This window comes from Macaca thibetana, chromosome 2, assembly GCF_024542745.1.
Source record: "Macaca thibetana thibetana isolate TM-01 chromosome 2, ASM2454274v1, whole genome shotgun sequence".
NCBI lineage: Eukaryota > Metazoa > Chordata > Mammalia > Primates > Cercopithecidae > Macaca > Macaca thibetana.
Genome location: NC_065579.1, coordinates 116,579,699 through 116,595,201, shown reverse-complemented (window position 1 = coordinate 116,595,201; position 15,503 = coordinate 116,579,699). Strand labels below are relative to the sequence as shown.

General features: G+C 45.9%; 1 protein-coding gene across 2 annotated transcripts in view; it reads right to left on the bottom strand.

Moving 5' to 3' along the window:
• PTPRG (protein tyrosine phosphatase receptor type G) overlaps positions 1–15,503 on the bottom strand; it is a 745,156-nt gene that overhangs the window by 98,671 nt on the left and 630,982 nt on the right. For both annotated transcript variants that reach the window (XM_050781197.1, XM_050781198.1), the window contains exons 9-10: positions 8,065–8,249; positions 4,853–4,961 (exon numbers count right to left, since the gene is read on the bottom strand). In XM_050781197.1, coding sequence (XP_050637154.1) covers positions 4,853–4,961; positions 8,065–8,249 — 294 coding nt within the window. The remainder of the gene's footprint in view (positions 1–4,852; positions 4,962–8,064; positions 8,250–15,503) is intronic.

The window sequence follows — 15,503 nt, the reverse complement described above, 5'->3', positions numbered from 1 at the left end:
AGCACCATTGCACTCCAGCCTGGCGACAGAGCAAGACTTCATCTCAAAAATAAATAAATAAAAATTAAATTAAAAAAATTACTATCTTAACCATGTTTAAGTGTATGGTTGACTAGTGTTAAGGTTGTTCACACAGTTGTACAACCATTACTTCTATCAATCTCCAGAACTTTGTCATCTTGCAAAACGGAAACTCTATCTGCATTAAAGAACCCCTTTCTTCCTTCCCCCAACCCTGGCAACCACCACGGTACTTTCTCTATGAATCTGACTGCTCTGGATACTTCATATAAGTGGAATCATACATATTTGTCCTTTTGTGTCTCACTTATTTTACTCAGCGTACCGTCCTCAAGCTTGATCTACCTTGCAGCATGTGTCAGAATGCCCTTCGTTTTTGAGGGTGAATAACATTCCACTGTATGTATATAGCATGTTTTGTTTATGCCTGCATCAGTCAATGCACACTTGGGTTGCTTCCACCTTTTGGCTACTGCAAATAATGCTAAACAACACGACTTTTAAAAAACCCTCTCAAACTGCTTCTATGTGGTTCTTTCAAAAACCAAAAGTGCTATGTAAACTGAAAAGCTGCTTCCTACATACACTGAGAGATTAGCGAAAATGCTAATTACCAAAATAACAACACTTGTACCTGCTATGATATTTACCAAAACTAGAAATGGCAAGTGACCCATATATATTTTTGTTTGGCCTGCAAACTTTTATAAAGACAAAATAAAACAAAACAGAATTTGCCACCAAAATTGTACATGGTAGCTTTCTCTAAAGCTCTCAATCTCTTGCTTATCTGAAAACTCACAATAATGGCAAAACTAGGCTCACCTTCCAGCAGGGCACCTTTCAGCTGGGACTGAGTGTCTATCACCCCCTTTAGCTGGCCACATGGTCTCTGATTTCCCACTGACGGCACTCCCCTCATGTGTACATGCCCCCTGCCTGGCCCCATGGGTGCTGGAGTTTGCAACCTTGACCTGATGATATATCCATTTTGCATAGTTGGAAAGTCAAATGTGTGTAGAGACAAATGTGAGGAACAGACCCATCTAAATAAAATAACCCTTTAGGTCCCAGGTCAAATAAGGCAGCAAAGAAAGCAAATAACGGGGGTCTCACCCAGCCTAAATATAGCCTTCCATGATCACTGAGCTGCTCAAAGATCAATACTGTATGCTTCAGACAGGCGTGCATGCCTCCCCTAGTTGAGACAGGAAAAAAGGTTCCCAGGAGGAACTACTTTACCTGCCCTTTTAAAGGGGCTCTACTTAAGGCCAACAAACTGAACAGCCACTCCATCAGCATGTGGCTTTCCACTGGTCTTAAACAATCTCCACTGGGGTCAATATCCACTGGGGTCAGTGACAGCCCTGGTGACTAGAAGCTTCTACAGGACCTTTCATTATCAGGAGTTTAGTTTAACCTAGGGTCCATGGGCCTAATGGGATTTTTCTAAGCTCTCACTGCTAATGGTGCCCTTTTTTCCACTATGCATGTAGGCAGCCAATATCAACTGCATTCACAGGACCTGCAGCTTTGTCTCTGACTGAAATCTCAGATATTTTCATACTACCTTAGAGTTTTTGTAGCTATTTTGGAATATCATTGATGTTCATCACTACTCAGAAATCACTGGAGCTAACAGACCAACCACTTGTCATTTAATACCTTAATTTTAAAAAGCACACATATTATTATATCCCGAATGTGTTTAAAATATTTTGACAACTGTATTGAATATAATTGGTTCCTTTCCTATGTATTGCACTTATTTATCTAAAACCATTCTGAGAGAGAATCCATGGGCTTTGCCACAGATGGGTCTGTGGCTCAAAGAAGCAGCTTCTAAATCCCCATTTTCCATGACTGTTGAGAACTGCAAAAAGTCTTTGACTATCTAATCAATATTTTCATCATTTTGTTGAAGACTGTGGGTGTTTGGTAATTTTTACTCTTTGGGGTAGGCCATTGCTGTGTGTTAGTGATTGGGCTTTGCGATAAGAAAACCCAACTCAGCTTAGCAGCAGAGATTTTCTGAAGTCACCTGCACCCAAGCCATCATTTCCCTGTTTGTAAAATAAACCCTACTGCACCAGCTGCCATAAAGTGAGGCTCAGATGAAATAACTTATGTAAAAATGCTCTGTCGCTGTGAACCATTCTACAAATATTGCTTGCTATTATTGCTGTATCTTCCACAGTAAGGTAAACATATTTATTGTAATGTTACATATAACCTCAATAGTGTTATATTTACTATAATGTGGTAAATATTCCATGTGGCTTCCTAATGCTCCCAAGACAGATTAAATTTATTATTGAGAAACCTAATTATTCTGAAAAAGGAAGTATCTTTTTTCTTTCCATTTTAAAACTTGCCCCCTTATCAACATAGAGGGATAAACACAAATATATGTAATGAGTAAACTCATGTCCACCTCTGAGCAAAGAAAGACTGCAGACAAGGAGACACTGGCCATTTTCAGCAAGTCATTGTGATCAGACATTGAAACTATTCCATGCTTTGAACTTACTAGCTGACAGGGCCTTTTTGAATTACATTATATTATAAACATTTAATTTTTCAAAGTCCATGCAGAAGCCAGGGAGCTCTGGGGCCTATTAATCAGGTAAGGCAGTTCTGCAGATTCTAGGCTCTTGGAAGGAGCACAGGGGAGGCCTAATCATGATTTATGTGTCCGAAGTTCCAGGGCCCCGGCCTCAGCAAGCTCCCAGTCTGGCTTCCTTCTTTCTCCCCTAGGCCAGCACAGACCTGGCCGTGGCCTGCAGTCCTTCCTCAACACAGGGAAAGAGACCAATATGTTCATGGTAAAGGTGGACACAGGGAGCATGATTTATTTATGAAATAAATGCAGCTATGCTCATTTCCATTAGTTTAAATGGAAGGATGAGATCAATGTGAACATTAGCAAAGAATATTTAAATACTAAATGGAAAATGTTCAAGCCAGAAGGGACCCTTGGAGGAAATCTAGGCTGGAGGGCTTCTAATCCTAGGTTTATTATTTATTATTTTTATATACTAATACTAAGGGGCAGATTTATACATGGTGCCAGTAACTAGCACTATGTGAATGAGTTAACATGCATTACCCCGCATCATTCTACAAAGACCCTGTGGGGTAGGTACTACGGATACTGCCACTTTTTGGATTGGGAAACTATAGGTTCAAGCAGTTAAGAAACATTCTCAAAGTTATGCAGCTTCTAAGAGGCAGCCAGGACTCAGACCAGAGGTCCTTACTCCAGAACCCCTTACAGTGCCTGCCAGTTCCTAGGGCCATCAGGGTCAACTTGTGAAAGCTCAGATTCCTGGATAACGGCCCCCGCCCCAGGTAAGATTCTGATACACTTGGTCTGGGAGGGGCCCATGAATTTGCACTTCTGAAATGAGGCTTCCAGGAGATCTTGCTGCTGCTGCTGCTGCTGTTGGTCCACAACTCACATGCCTTACTGGGCCCCCAAAGTTGTATGCAAAATTCTGGCACTTTGTAGGGAAAATATCCAAACCTTCATCAGATCCATAACTCAAAAAGGGTTCACCACTGGCCTGGTTAACCTGGTGTGGGTTTCTTATTTGACAGATACCTGAGAAGTCAAGGACATGATTCAAGAGGACCTCAGGCTGGCAGAGCAGAGTCCAGCACCCCGGTCCCTCCTTCCATGCTGGTCTTAAGGCCTGTCATCAAACCAAATCAGCAAACTACGGCCCATGGCTATAGCCTGTAGCTGCCTAAATAATACTGGAACCAGGACTGGGATTAGGTTGGGGCAAGTAGGAGATAGTGTATCCTATCTATCTCTACTTAAAATTCAGATATTTTATTCATGAGATTTTTACACTAATTTTGCTTTTATTTTTATTTTTGTATTTATTTTATTTTATTTTCATTTTTTCGAGATGGAGTTTCACTCTTGTTGCCCAGCCTGGAGTAGTACAGTGGAGCGATCTCGGCTCACTGCAATCTCCGCCTTCCAGGTTCAAGCGATTCTCCTGCCTCAGCCATCCGAGTAGCTGGGATTACAGGTGTCCACCACCACGTCCAGCTAATTTTTGTTTTTTTTTAGTAGCGATGGGGTTTTCACCATGTTGGCCAGGCTGGTCTCGAACTCCTAACCTCGTGATCCACCCGCCTCAGCCTCCCAAAGTGCTGGGATAACAGGCGTGAGCCACCACACCTGGCCTAATTTTCTTTTAAAAAACATCCCATTAAAATGTTATGTCTCTTGATCACTCAATTTTTTGGTGCCCCTTAAACTACTGAGCGAAGGCAAATGTCCCACTTGCTTTTAGTTCTGACCCTGGACCTTTCTGTTAGTCCCTAAATCATCAGGACCATCTATCTAGATCCAGGAATCTCAAGGATCCTGCATGCAGGGGCTTGTTTGTGCGGCTTGCAAGTCAGAAGGGTGAGGCGTAGCTGTTTTGGGCTGCAGTTTTTGAGAGAACAGCTAACTGAATCACGTTAGAAAGACAAAGATATTCGACCGTACAACTTGGAGGTGATTTTGTGATCTGTCACAGTGCTGGACAGTGACTGAGAGAAAGGCCCTAGTACTTGGTTCCCCACAGTTGGAAAATAACAATAAAACAATCAATCAAAAGTGCTTTGTTTTTTCTCCCCTCTTCTGCCTATAAAACCTCCAGCCTAAAAGACCTAAATTACTAGGGCTTCCCACATAGACTTTAAAACCCTACACTGATTCTTTGGCCAGACTTGTATTCTTCCCCAGCACCTGAGCAGGAAGAAGCAGAAAGCATCGGGAGGGAGTCTCAGGAGCGCCCCAGGCCACAGGAGGGGAAGCCAGCCTCACCTTGAAACAGCATCGTCTGGCTGAAGTCGCTGCGCATGTCGTTCCGACACACGGCCTGGACTCGGAACAGGTAAAGGCTATCGGGTGAGACATGGCTAATGGTGGCTTTCTGTAGGTAAAGAAGGAAAAGGCAGTGAGTTAGTTTTGAAGGCCAGGGCACACTTTGCATTCTAAAGCCAAACCTGAGTGCCCTGGCAAAGCCTGACAGACGTGATGCTTCCCTGCTGACCAAAGGCTCACTTTGGAAGGAAAGACTGTTTGGACCCTGCCTGGGAATCTTTTTATGAACTTCCTTGGGAACTGTTTTCCACACTGAAATGTGCAGGACACAGGAAAGAGTAACATTATTCTTTTTGTTTTTTTTTGAGATGAAGTCTCGCTCTGTCACCTAAGCTGGAGTTCAATGGTGAAATCTCAGCTCACTGCAACTTCCGTCTCCCAGGTTCAAGTGATTCTCCTGCCTCAGCCTCCCGAGTAGCTGGGATTATAGGAGCCCGCCACCAAGCCCAGCTAATTTTTGTATTTTTAGTAGAGACAGTGTTTTGCCATGTTGGCCAGCCTGGTCTCGAACTCCTGACCTCAGATCATCTGCCCGCCTCAGCCTCCCAAAGTGCTGGGATTACAGGCGTGAGCCACCCTGCCCGCCCATGTCTGTTTCTTTACAGTTTAAAGGCCTCACTGTCTTTGTATTACGCAGAGTACAGGGCATGATGCAAGGAAGAACACCAGGCTAGAAGGCAGAGGACATGGCCTCCTCATACCACTCGCAAGCTGTGGGGTTCTGAGCCAGTTCTTTCAGCCTCTGCTATTTCTATAAAATGGGGAGAGGAAGAGCTACTTCATAGGTTCTTCTGAGAAGTATGTAACATAGGCCCAGCAAACCTTGCTCAGAGGTAGAACACACCAAGCAACAGAAAGAATGCCACCTGGCTAACACAGGGGTGTTGGCAAGCTGTGGACCACTGTCTGTTTTTATAAATAAAGTTTTATTGGCAAACAGCCATGGCCATTTGTTTATGTAGGTCTATGGCTGCCTTCACTCTACAGTGGCAGAATTGAGTAGTTATGCCAAAGACTGCATGACCTATAAAGCCTCAGGTATTTACAATCTGACCCTTTCCAGAAAAAAAGTTTGCCAACCTCTGGTCAAACATCAGCCAAATCCAGGTCCCTCTTCCTCACAGTTTCATTCTGACAACCTTTAAAAATGAGAAAATGTAAACTACCCAAAAAGCAGGCAGTACTTACCTCCTAAAGAAACAAACAAGAAAAGCAACTGATTTTCAAAGACTCTTCCAATAGATGAGTTGTCTTATCATCAAAGCATGTATTCTGAGCCAAGTATAGAAGCAGCTCTGTGAGCTTAACCACCGAGTGGGAGTGGGTTTTCCCGATGCAGCTACTGAAAACCTCTGAACTGGTATTAACATGTTATTGTGGCCATACCTGCTGATGTTGCCTTGAAAGCAGCTTCCTAGTGAGAGGGGTAGGCTAGGGCCGTGGTATTTAACTTTACGCCTCATTTGTCTCGTTTGGAAAAGGTAGGCAGTAACACCTGCCCACAGGTTTGTGGTGAAGACGTGGAAGGCGGATGCCCACTAGAAAATGCTGCTCAAATGATATGCATTACTTTCAGGTTTCTGGGCCACAATAACCATGAGTTAGAGAATAGATTTGTTGCCACTAAGTCAGCACTCTTCACTCGTTGAGGAATTAGAAAAATTAATTTTGTGTGTCCCCAAAGAAAATAACCAGCCCTAGAAATTCTTGTAAGAAAGAAGTTGCTGTCAATGCATGTTTTTCTCTACATCTCTCTCTTTCTCTGAAACTAATTTATGTTTCATTCTCTAAACCTCTGACCCCATCTTCTGCTCAGAGCGAAATCTTCACTCCATCTATGCAGGGATTTATTAGAATTCACTCCAAGACGGTATCTATTCATCTTTGCATGTTTAATTATTTTCCACTTAGAAAAAGAAACTGCATAAGCGCCTAGATGGTTTCTGCTGATTAATGCAAGCCATCCCCACTTCAGAAAGAGAAAAATCCCTTATGGACTTCCAGTTGTGACAAGAGAAAGGTTAAAATACATCATAACCTTGGGTACCTTTCAATAGATTCCTCTCTGATTTCACGAAGCTCATCATTCCCTAACGTGACCCAGATAACAATGTCTAGTGGGGAAATTGAAAATATAAATGGAAATGAAGTAAAAGAATCTTCATCTAAAGAACTATGAAAAGTATTATTCTATAACTGATTGAATGGGCCCGGAGGACTCTGTATAGGGAGGAAAAAAGTGATAATAGTCATTAAGAATCCCACTGGGTGCTATTGCATTTTTCATGTGCATGTACAATTACGGGTTTCATTATTCCACAGCCTTCCTTTGATTAACAATAAACACAAGGCTTTCAAACCAAATATGTCACTCTGAGTTTTTAGGCAAAGACTTAAAGACAGTAGTTGTGGAGAGTTTGCTTTCCTAGGGAAGGAGACGGCTTCTGCAAACATCTGTTCTGAAGGGCCTTGTGTGTTGGACACTAAACATTTAGGTAAATTTTAAGAGGAGATGTTGAATTCGGCACGTGTAGCTCAAAGTGAGGTCGGATAGTATAGTATTTGAGTATCTGAGAAAAGAGAGAGAATATTACACAGCTGCAGGGGTTTGGCAGGTACTGCAAATGTGTAAGGCAGAACAACTGTGACAAAGGGCAGCAACTGTGGACAGTGGTGGTGGTGATGTGAGCAGCAGTAGCTTTAGTAGGGGAAGAGGAAGAGGAGAATGACTGTAATAAATAATAGCTAATATTGAGATAGTTATATAGGACCTGTTGAATACTTGTATAGCTCATTTAGTATTTATGATAATCCCATTGATAATCCCATCAGATGAAAAGGGCCTAATTGAGGCTGTTCGTTAACAATGAAAGGAAAAGCAGTCAAGTTCTAAAGGACCCAATCTAAAGAAATGAACCGGCTCTCCGGGTTGCGTAGCTGTTAAGTGTGAGGTCGGGATGGCACCCAGGCAGGCTCCGTCTGCTGTCCTCCCTGGCACTCTCGAGCAGCGCAGCAAAGGCAGTGCCCATGTTCACCAGACAGTGTAAGGGCAGATGACACAGAGCTGGCACACTGTGCAGTGCCTGGCAGAGAGATGCAGCAGGAGTCTCTCTCTGCAGCATGTACCCCGAATCAGAGCAGGGGCTTCATACCAAGTCTTTGTCGCTGTCCTTTGTGAACGTCTTCTCCTTCTCGTCCTCATTCTTGGTCCAGCTGTAGGAGATCATGTAGTTCATGATGGGTGGGTGGTAGATGGTCTCCGGCTGGCTCCAGGACACCTGCAGTGCCGTCTGGTTCAGAGGCTGCACCTTCATGTGGATGGGTGGAGAGCTGCAAACTAAAGATACACAGGGCTCAGCTCAGGGAGCTTTCAGAACAATGTGCCATTCAATCCGTGCCCCTAAGGACTGCAGCCTCAAAAAGTTGAAAGAGTAATACAGGAAGCACCCATGCTCCCTTCTCCTGGGTCCTCTTAACACTGTGTGTGTAGAAAGAGGGGGAGAACATTGTACACACACACACACGCATATGCATGGGACACAGATGCACACACACACGTGCACGGAATACAGATGCACACACACACATGCACGGGACACAGATGCACGCACACACGCATATGCATGGGACACAGATGCACACACACACATGCACGGGACACAGATGCACGCACACACGTGCACGGGACACAGATGCACGCACACACGTGCACGGGACACAGATGCACGCACACATGTGCACGGAATACAGATGCACGCACACACGTGCACGGGACACAGATGCACGCACACACGTGCATGGAATACAGATGCACACACACACGTGCACGGGACACAGATGCACATGCGCACACACACACAGAGCTGTTTTTCTGCTAGGTCAGTAAACACTGCAACATTCTGATGCTTGTACCCTAGATACTCTGTCTTGCATCTCCCAAGATTGAGGACACTTTCCTAGGTAACCATAATACCAGTTTCATATCAAAGAAACTAAACATGAATTCAATACTATTATCTCATATATAGTCCATATTCAAATTTCCCCAGCTGTCTCCAAAAGATCCTTAATCACTGTGTCCCCTTCAGCCTCATGGTCATCAGCCTTTTTTTCATGAAGGCCGTTTTGAAGGAGCCAGGCCGTTGGACTGGTGGAGTGTGCTAACTAAAACTGTAGACAAAATCTTATTGTAAACAGGTCCGAGTGTAAATAAATAAATTTATAATGAGACTTTAAGTAATTTTAAAGCAAAGTCACATAACACAAGGATGACTTTCTCTGGAACAGCAGAACCCCGTGTAATTATCCTGACGTGGGGTGTAAGGAAAAGTCAGGCTAATTCATCTTATTCCTTGGGGCTGAGAGGTTTAAGGGACACGGTGGATCCAAATCTGTTTACAGACAAACCTATGAAAGTGTTGAGACCTTGACAGGTCTAAATGAGTTATACAAATGCTCAACAGGTCTGATCTAGTCAGCTGGAAACGTGTGCTTTCTCAGAGGTGTCCAGGCCCCTGTGGCCGTGTTCCCTGCCTCGATGGAGCTGATGGTCCAGGGCAGGCGTTCTCACCCTCAGCACCCATGACCTCTTGAGCCAGACAATGCCTTGCTCGTGATGGCTGTCCTGTACCCTGTGTAGCAGTATCCCTGGCCTCCACCTGCTAGATGCCAGTAGCCCTGCTCCCCGTCCTCAACTTGTGACAACCAAAAATGTCTCCAGGTATCGCCAAAGGTTGCTTGCGGGGGCCAATCACCTTCAGCTGAGAAGCTGCACTGTAAGAGATGGAGGCTCACCAAAAACTCCCACGCGCAGAGCCAATACTGCACTCCAGGAAAAGATGGAGGGAGAGGAGGAAGAGGAAGAGGTGGCTCAGGCTTTGGCACCCAGGGAAGATGCCCTTGTGGAAGGTTCACGTAACTGAGAGCTGAGAGCTTATGGAGATGAAGGGGGTGGGAGCTGTAAAGGGACCTGGCACGAAGGTCTGAGGGGCTGGAGCAAGGCACAGAGAAGACAGGCAGGCAGGGCACAGGTGCAGCTGTAGGGAGAAGCCTTGGAGCCAGATTCGAGCTCTGGCCTTTCTCCCACGAGTCCTTGGACGCCCCTGGAAAGAACTGAGCCCCAGAATGACGCAATCAGGTTGATGCTTCACAAAGATCCCCTGAGCTTCGGCTGAGTGGAAAAGGCCCCAGAGAAGCCAAGTGTGGAGGAGGGGGCCTGTGAGGGAGGGGCTGCAATGGCCAATTGCTGGAAGACCAGGGAGGAATGGCCGGTTCTAGAGCTTACAGTTAGGAGGTAAAATGCAGAGGCCTGGTGATGTGACGGGTAAGGAGGGCAGGGGAGAGGGAGAGGCAGTGAGGAGGACCTTCTGGTTTGGGTGCAGGAACCAGGTAAGAAGTAGGTGGGCGTGCTGGCAGAGACAGGCCAGGGGACCGCAGCTTGGTTCTGACCCGCTGGCATCTTCCAAAGACCACCCACACACATGCCCTGTAGCCCACCAGGAGCCAGACTCCCGTATTTTCTACCCAAGAGCCCCAATCCCAAGGTAGCCCTGGGGAACAAGATGGCTTTCCTGCCAGAGACGCACGGCTCAGCTTTGAGGACCTGGCTGGTGGAGAAAAGTAGATTGGTTTTGACAGGGACGCCACCTTTTGTTCTTCAACTGCCAGAGGTGAGGTTCGCTTTGTGCGACAGATACAGGAAGGAAGGAAGGAGGGAAGGAATAAATTAGTGAGGCATTCCCACTGCCCCGCAGAACCCCTGGGAGGCATCAGGCTGTCTGTTGCGCAAATGCCACCAGAGCAGGGACATCAAACAAAGAATCTAAAGGGAGGCTTCCACGGAGATGTGAGGGCGGAGTGACAGAACGTGGGCACTAGGTGGCGCCAACCTACTGTTTTTAAATACTCCAGCTTCTAAGCGGCTTCATAGTTTTTCAAGACAGAACATGGAGGAGGCGGGGGAAAGATCAGGAAATAGCTACACCCCCAGTGTTCCAAATACTAATAACGAACCGAGATGTACATACTGGGAAACTTCTATATCCCATAATGATGACCATGTCAGATTTCCTAACTTCTCTATCTTTTCTCACCTCCCACCATGTTCTTATTTATCTTCCTTATTCTGCAACCATTCATTCCCCTGCTCCAAATAGCAATGAATGCTGTACAGGGAAGCATCCCTCTCTGGCAGTTACATCATACCCCCATAAATAATTCTGTCACCCACATACAGATGCAACCATTCTTCTTATTTTTTGAAATAAAATAGATGGGTTTTTCTGTGTGCATTAAGATGATTCATGTTAATATTTTTTAAAAAGGAACCCAAGTAGTACAAAAAAGTAAAAAGAAAGTTAACAGAAAAAAATTCACCCCAAATCTCAGTGCCCAAAGAAAACGACTGTGAACATTCTGGGACTCCAACATGCAGTTATCGCTTTATATACATGTGAAAGTACACACGCACAATTTGATGGAAATAGAATAGGATGTGGATGGCACTAGAATGGAATGTTTGGTTTTGAGGTGGTGTCTCACTCTGTCACCCAGGCTGGAGTGCAGTGGCTGGATCATGGCTCACTGCAGCTTCAACCTCATGAGCTCAAGTGATCCTCCCACCTCAGCCTCCTAAGTAGCTAGGACTACAGGTTCGTACCACCACACTTGGCTAATTTTAAATTTTTAAAATAGAGACAGGGTCTCACTATGTTGCCCATGCTGGTCGTGAACTTCTGGGCTCAAGTGATCCTCCCCCTTTGGCCTCCCAAAGTACTCGAATTACAGACATGAGCCACCATGCCTGGCCCTAGAATTTTTTGTTGTTGTGTTTTACTCAACAACTCATGGATATATTTCCTCATCAATAAGTAGAGCTTAGTGTCATTGTCTTGAATGATGGTACAGAATCTCACTGTCTCAATGTATTAAAAAAATACTGAGTTAAACTCTCAAAGGAGGTAGATCTGGCCTCACTCTAACGGGATCATCCACCAGGAAGGGAATTCTGTACCTTAACGGCCTCCAAAGATCCATGCTTGTCCCTGATCACACATCAGAGGAGGAGCATGAGGCCAGGGCTTTGCAGGCTGAGGAGCTATAGGAACAGCAGTCTGATGAGAGGTGTCTCTTCTGCTCTCTACTCGCCATCCTGGGTAGTGGCTTTTTCTAGGTATACTGGGCCAAATTTGGAGGAGGCATTTGCAGAGTACTAGAAGGGCCTAGAATAGAGGATGGCAAACTTTTTTCTGTAAAGGGCCAGAGAGTAAATATTTTCGGCTTTGCAGGCCACATGGTCTCTCGTAGCCACTACCGATTCTGCCTTTGAAGCACAAAGCAGCACAGGTAATATGTAAACATGAATGAGTGTGGCTGTGCTCCAACAAAACTTTATCTATGGACACAAGTTCAACTTCATAGAATTTTCGTGTGTTGCAAAATATTCTTTTGATTTTTTTCCAACTATTAGAAACCATTCTTAGCTCATGGCTACACAAAAGGTGGTGGGGAGTAAGTTTAGGCCTGTGGATCAGTGCTGATCCTGGACTGAGACGGTAAGGAGAGGCCAAGCCCTTTTGTGAAACACAATTATCAGCTGCACTGTATTCCTGGCACTGAATTCTGTCCCTCAGCACAGGCTGACAGGCCTGCTCCTTCACAGAGCTTAGATTCTTCCCAGCACTTACTAGTACGTGGAGTTGTATTATTGACTTCGTCGACGATCTGTAATTATCTATCTCCCCCACTAGATGGAAGCTCCACAAGGCTGGCGCCTTTTCTGTCTTGTCTGGTTAATTACCTTGCGTCTAAGACAGTGCCTGGCACGTAGAGGGCTCTCAATCAATATTTGCTGAATGAACAAAAAGTTGGTTGTACATGGAATAACATCCTTAGTCTTTCCCCTGGTCCTTAGGTCCTGTGTGACATGATCCCCTTCCACATCGTCAACCTCATGGCTCTCTGGCCAGCCCCCACCCCAGTCCCCTTAAAGATCCGGCTTCAAGGCTGGGCGTGGTGGCTCACTCCTGTAATCCTAACATTTTGGGAGGCCACGGTGGGTGCATCGCTTGAGGCCAGGAGTTCGAGAGCAACCTGGATAACATGGCGAAACCCCGGCTCTACAAAAAGTAGAAAAATTAGCCAGGTCTGGTGGCGCACACCTATAGTCCCAGCTACTCAGGAGGCTAAGGTTGGAAGATCACCTTAACCCAGGAAGCGGAGGTTGCCGTGAGCTTTGATCATGCCACTGTGCTTCCAGCCTGGGTGACCGAGTAAGACCCTATCTCAACAAAAATTTAAAAAGGGAAAAGAAAAAATTCCAGCTTCAACACCCTGCTTCCCCTCTGAGGCCGATGGGCCACCCGTGTCCTCCTGTACTCTCACTGCTTCCCTCCTCACGGTGCCCATCACCCTATGCCCTCACCACCTGCCCGCCTCTGTATTCCTCTGACTGAGCTGCAAGCATCTCCCGGGCAGGGACCAAGCTCGTTATCATTGGTACCCTTGGCAGGGGCTCGCATTTCTCTGATGGAATGAGGGACGCTGTTTTGAGTGTCCTCCAGTGAAGAGGATTCCATGTACAAAATCAGTGCCACACAATTCATTCCTGAGGTCACTGCCAGAAGCCTCAAATTTGTTGAGGATCTTGCCTCTGGTCTTTAACTCATGCCTTCTGCTAATAAGAAAAGCATTCAGTCTACAGAGGGAACAAAAACCACTGATGCTTGGCGGCTGGAGCAACAATAGAACCAGACACCCGTCAAAGAACTCAGGCAAGCGAGCAGGCGGACACCACTGTGCCTTGTGCTTCCAAAGTTCTGCGTGCTCTTTAAGTGATGGAAACCCTTCTTTCAAACAACACCTCCCTCCAAAGTCCAAATAGGAAACAGGCACACACAGCAAAAGAGAATTTTATAGATCAGTCTGGAAGAGCTGGTATAACAGAAAGTGTGGGCTTTGGAGCCAGACCCGTACAAATCCTGTGCCCTCATCTGTAAAATGGGTGACTAGGGTCTAGCAATTCTCTTCCTCACAAGGTTGCGGTGAGGATTACGAGGGAACGCTGTGGGTAAACCCAAAGTCGTGGGCCTCAGGCCTAATGGTGAGTATATGGACACACTGTATGTCCCACACAGTGTTAAAAAAATGGTATATTTTACATATAAATATGGGCTTTAAAATTAGGCCTGCATCCATACATGGCAGTGGTGAGCCAGAGCAGGAAAGCAATAATTTCCTTTAGATGGGGGTGTGTACTCAATTTTTTTTTGCCATAGTCCCCAACACTCCCCATTGCCTCTGCCCAGCCCACTTCCCCGGCAGCTCTCTGGCCCGCAAGGCGAGGTGAGTTTTCTACTGGTCTGAAACGAACACCAGGAGCACTCTCGAGGGCACACCACAGATGCCCAATACTTGTACTTTTCTATCTCTTCTCAATGGTCCTTGTAAACTGCACCTAACAAAGGGAGTCTGACAGACCTCTTGATATGTCCTTTTGTACCAAATTGAAGCCTTTTAATCATGCGGGAGGTGCCACACCCGGATCTCTAAACAAATATCCCCTGTGAGGCCTCCTGACACCAGCCTTTCCCCTCTCAGGGGTCTGATTATGTTCCCACTGGGGTCTGATTGTTTCTCACAGGCATCTAGGTGCTGCTCGTCACCAGCTCTGAGAATTTCTGCCTTCACTCTGAACCACCTTTAATTATGATCCCAGGCTTCGTTTAGTAATCAAGAGGCTTCTAGCAGAGCACCCAAGGTCCTCTGATTCTAAATCAATATCAAGGATATTTTCTCAGTGGTTCCACAAGTAAATAGTAGGCTCTCCTCCCCCACTCCATCCTCTTCATTTGGGCCTTTAGATAACCTAATGTGATATGCTCTGTCTGAAAGTCAGCGTCATTTCCAAGTGCCTTAAACTATCTGGAGTTAAAGGTTCCTCCAGGGGCCTTCTCCCAGCACCTGCCCCCTCGGAGTTTCACACCCGAGGCAACTAGCCAAATATTGATCAGGAGTCAAAGAGACAGCACTACTCAAACAAAGCAATTCGGTGCAGATTCACTATTTCACAGTGCCTGTTAACACAGACGAAACTGCCGCTTCCTGGGTGGGAGGTGTTGCGACATCATATGCCACACAGAGGCGGTGTCAGAGGGAACAGCTTGGCTTAAGCCAGCAGAGGACCGTGGGGGAGATGCCTCTTCCTCGGGGACTGCCTGGCCCTGGCGGGGAGAAAGATCAGGAGGTGTCTCCTCTTAAAAGCAGGAGGGAACCAGTCAGGAGGAACAGAGCCCAAGCCTTGCCTTAGACTGCTTCAATGCCTGTCATTTCTTTACCACCTTCAAATATGGAATCCTTTAGGGGAAATTTCCAGAGAAATGGCCCCAGGGAGTGATTCTGTTTTTGAAGGGCTGTATCAAAGAGGTCTAGGTAAACACAGAATCCTCCTCGGCAGCCCTCATAGGACGTCAAACCTGGAATCTTGGTGCCTGGGGTGTTGCCTCCCCCATCCCTGCCCAAGAGCTCAAGACGGGCAAACCACATGGAGGAAGGAACTGGGAAGGACGGAGTCAAAGCAGGACCCCAGCTCCAA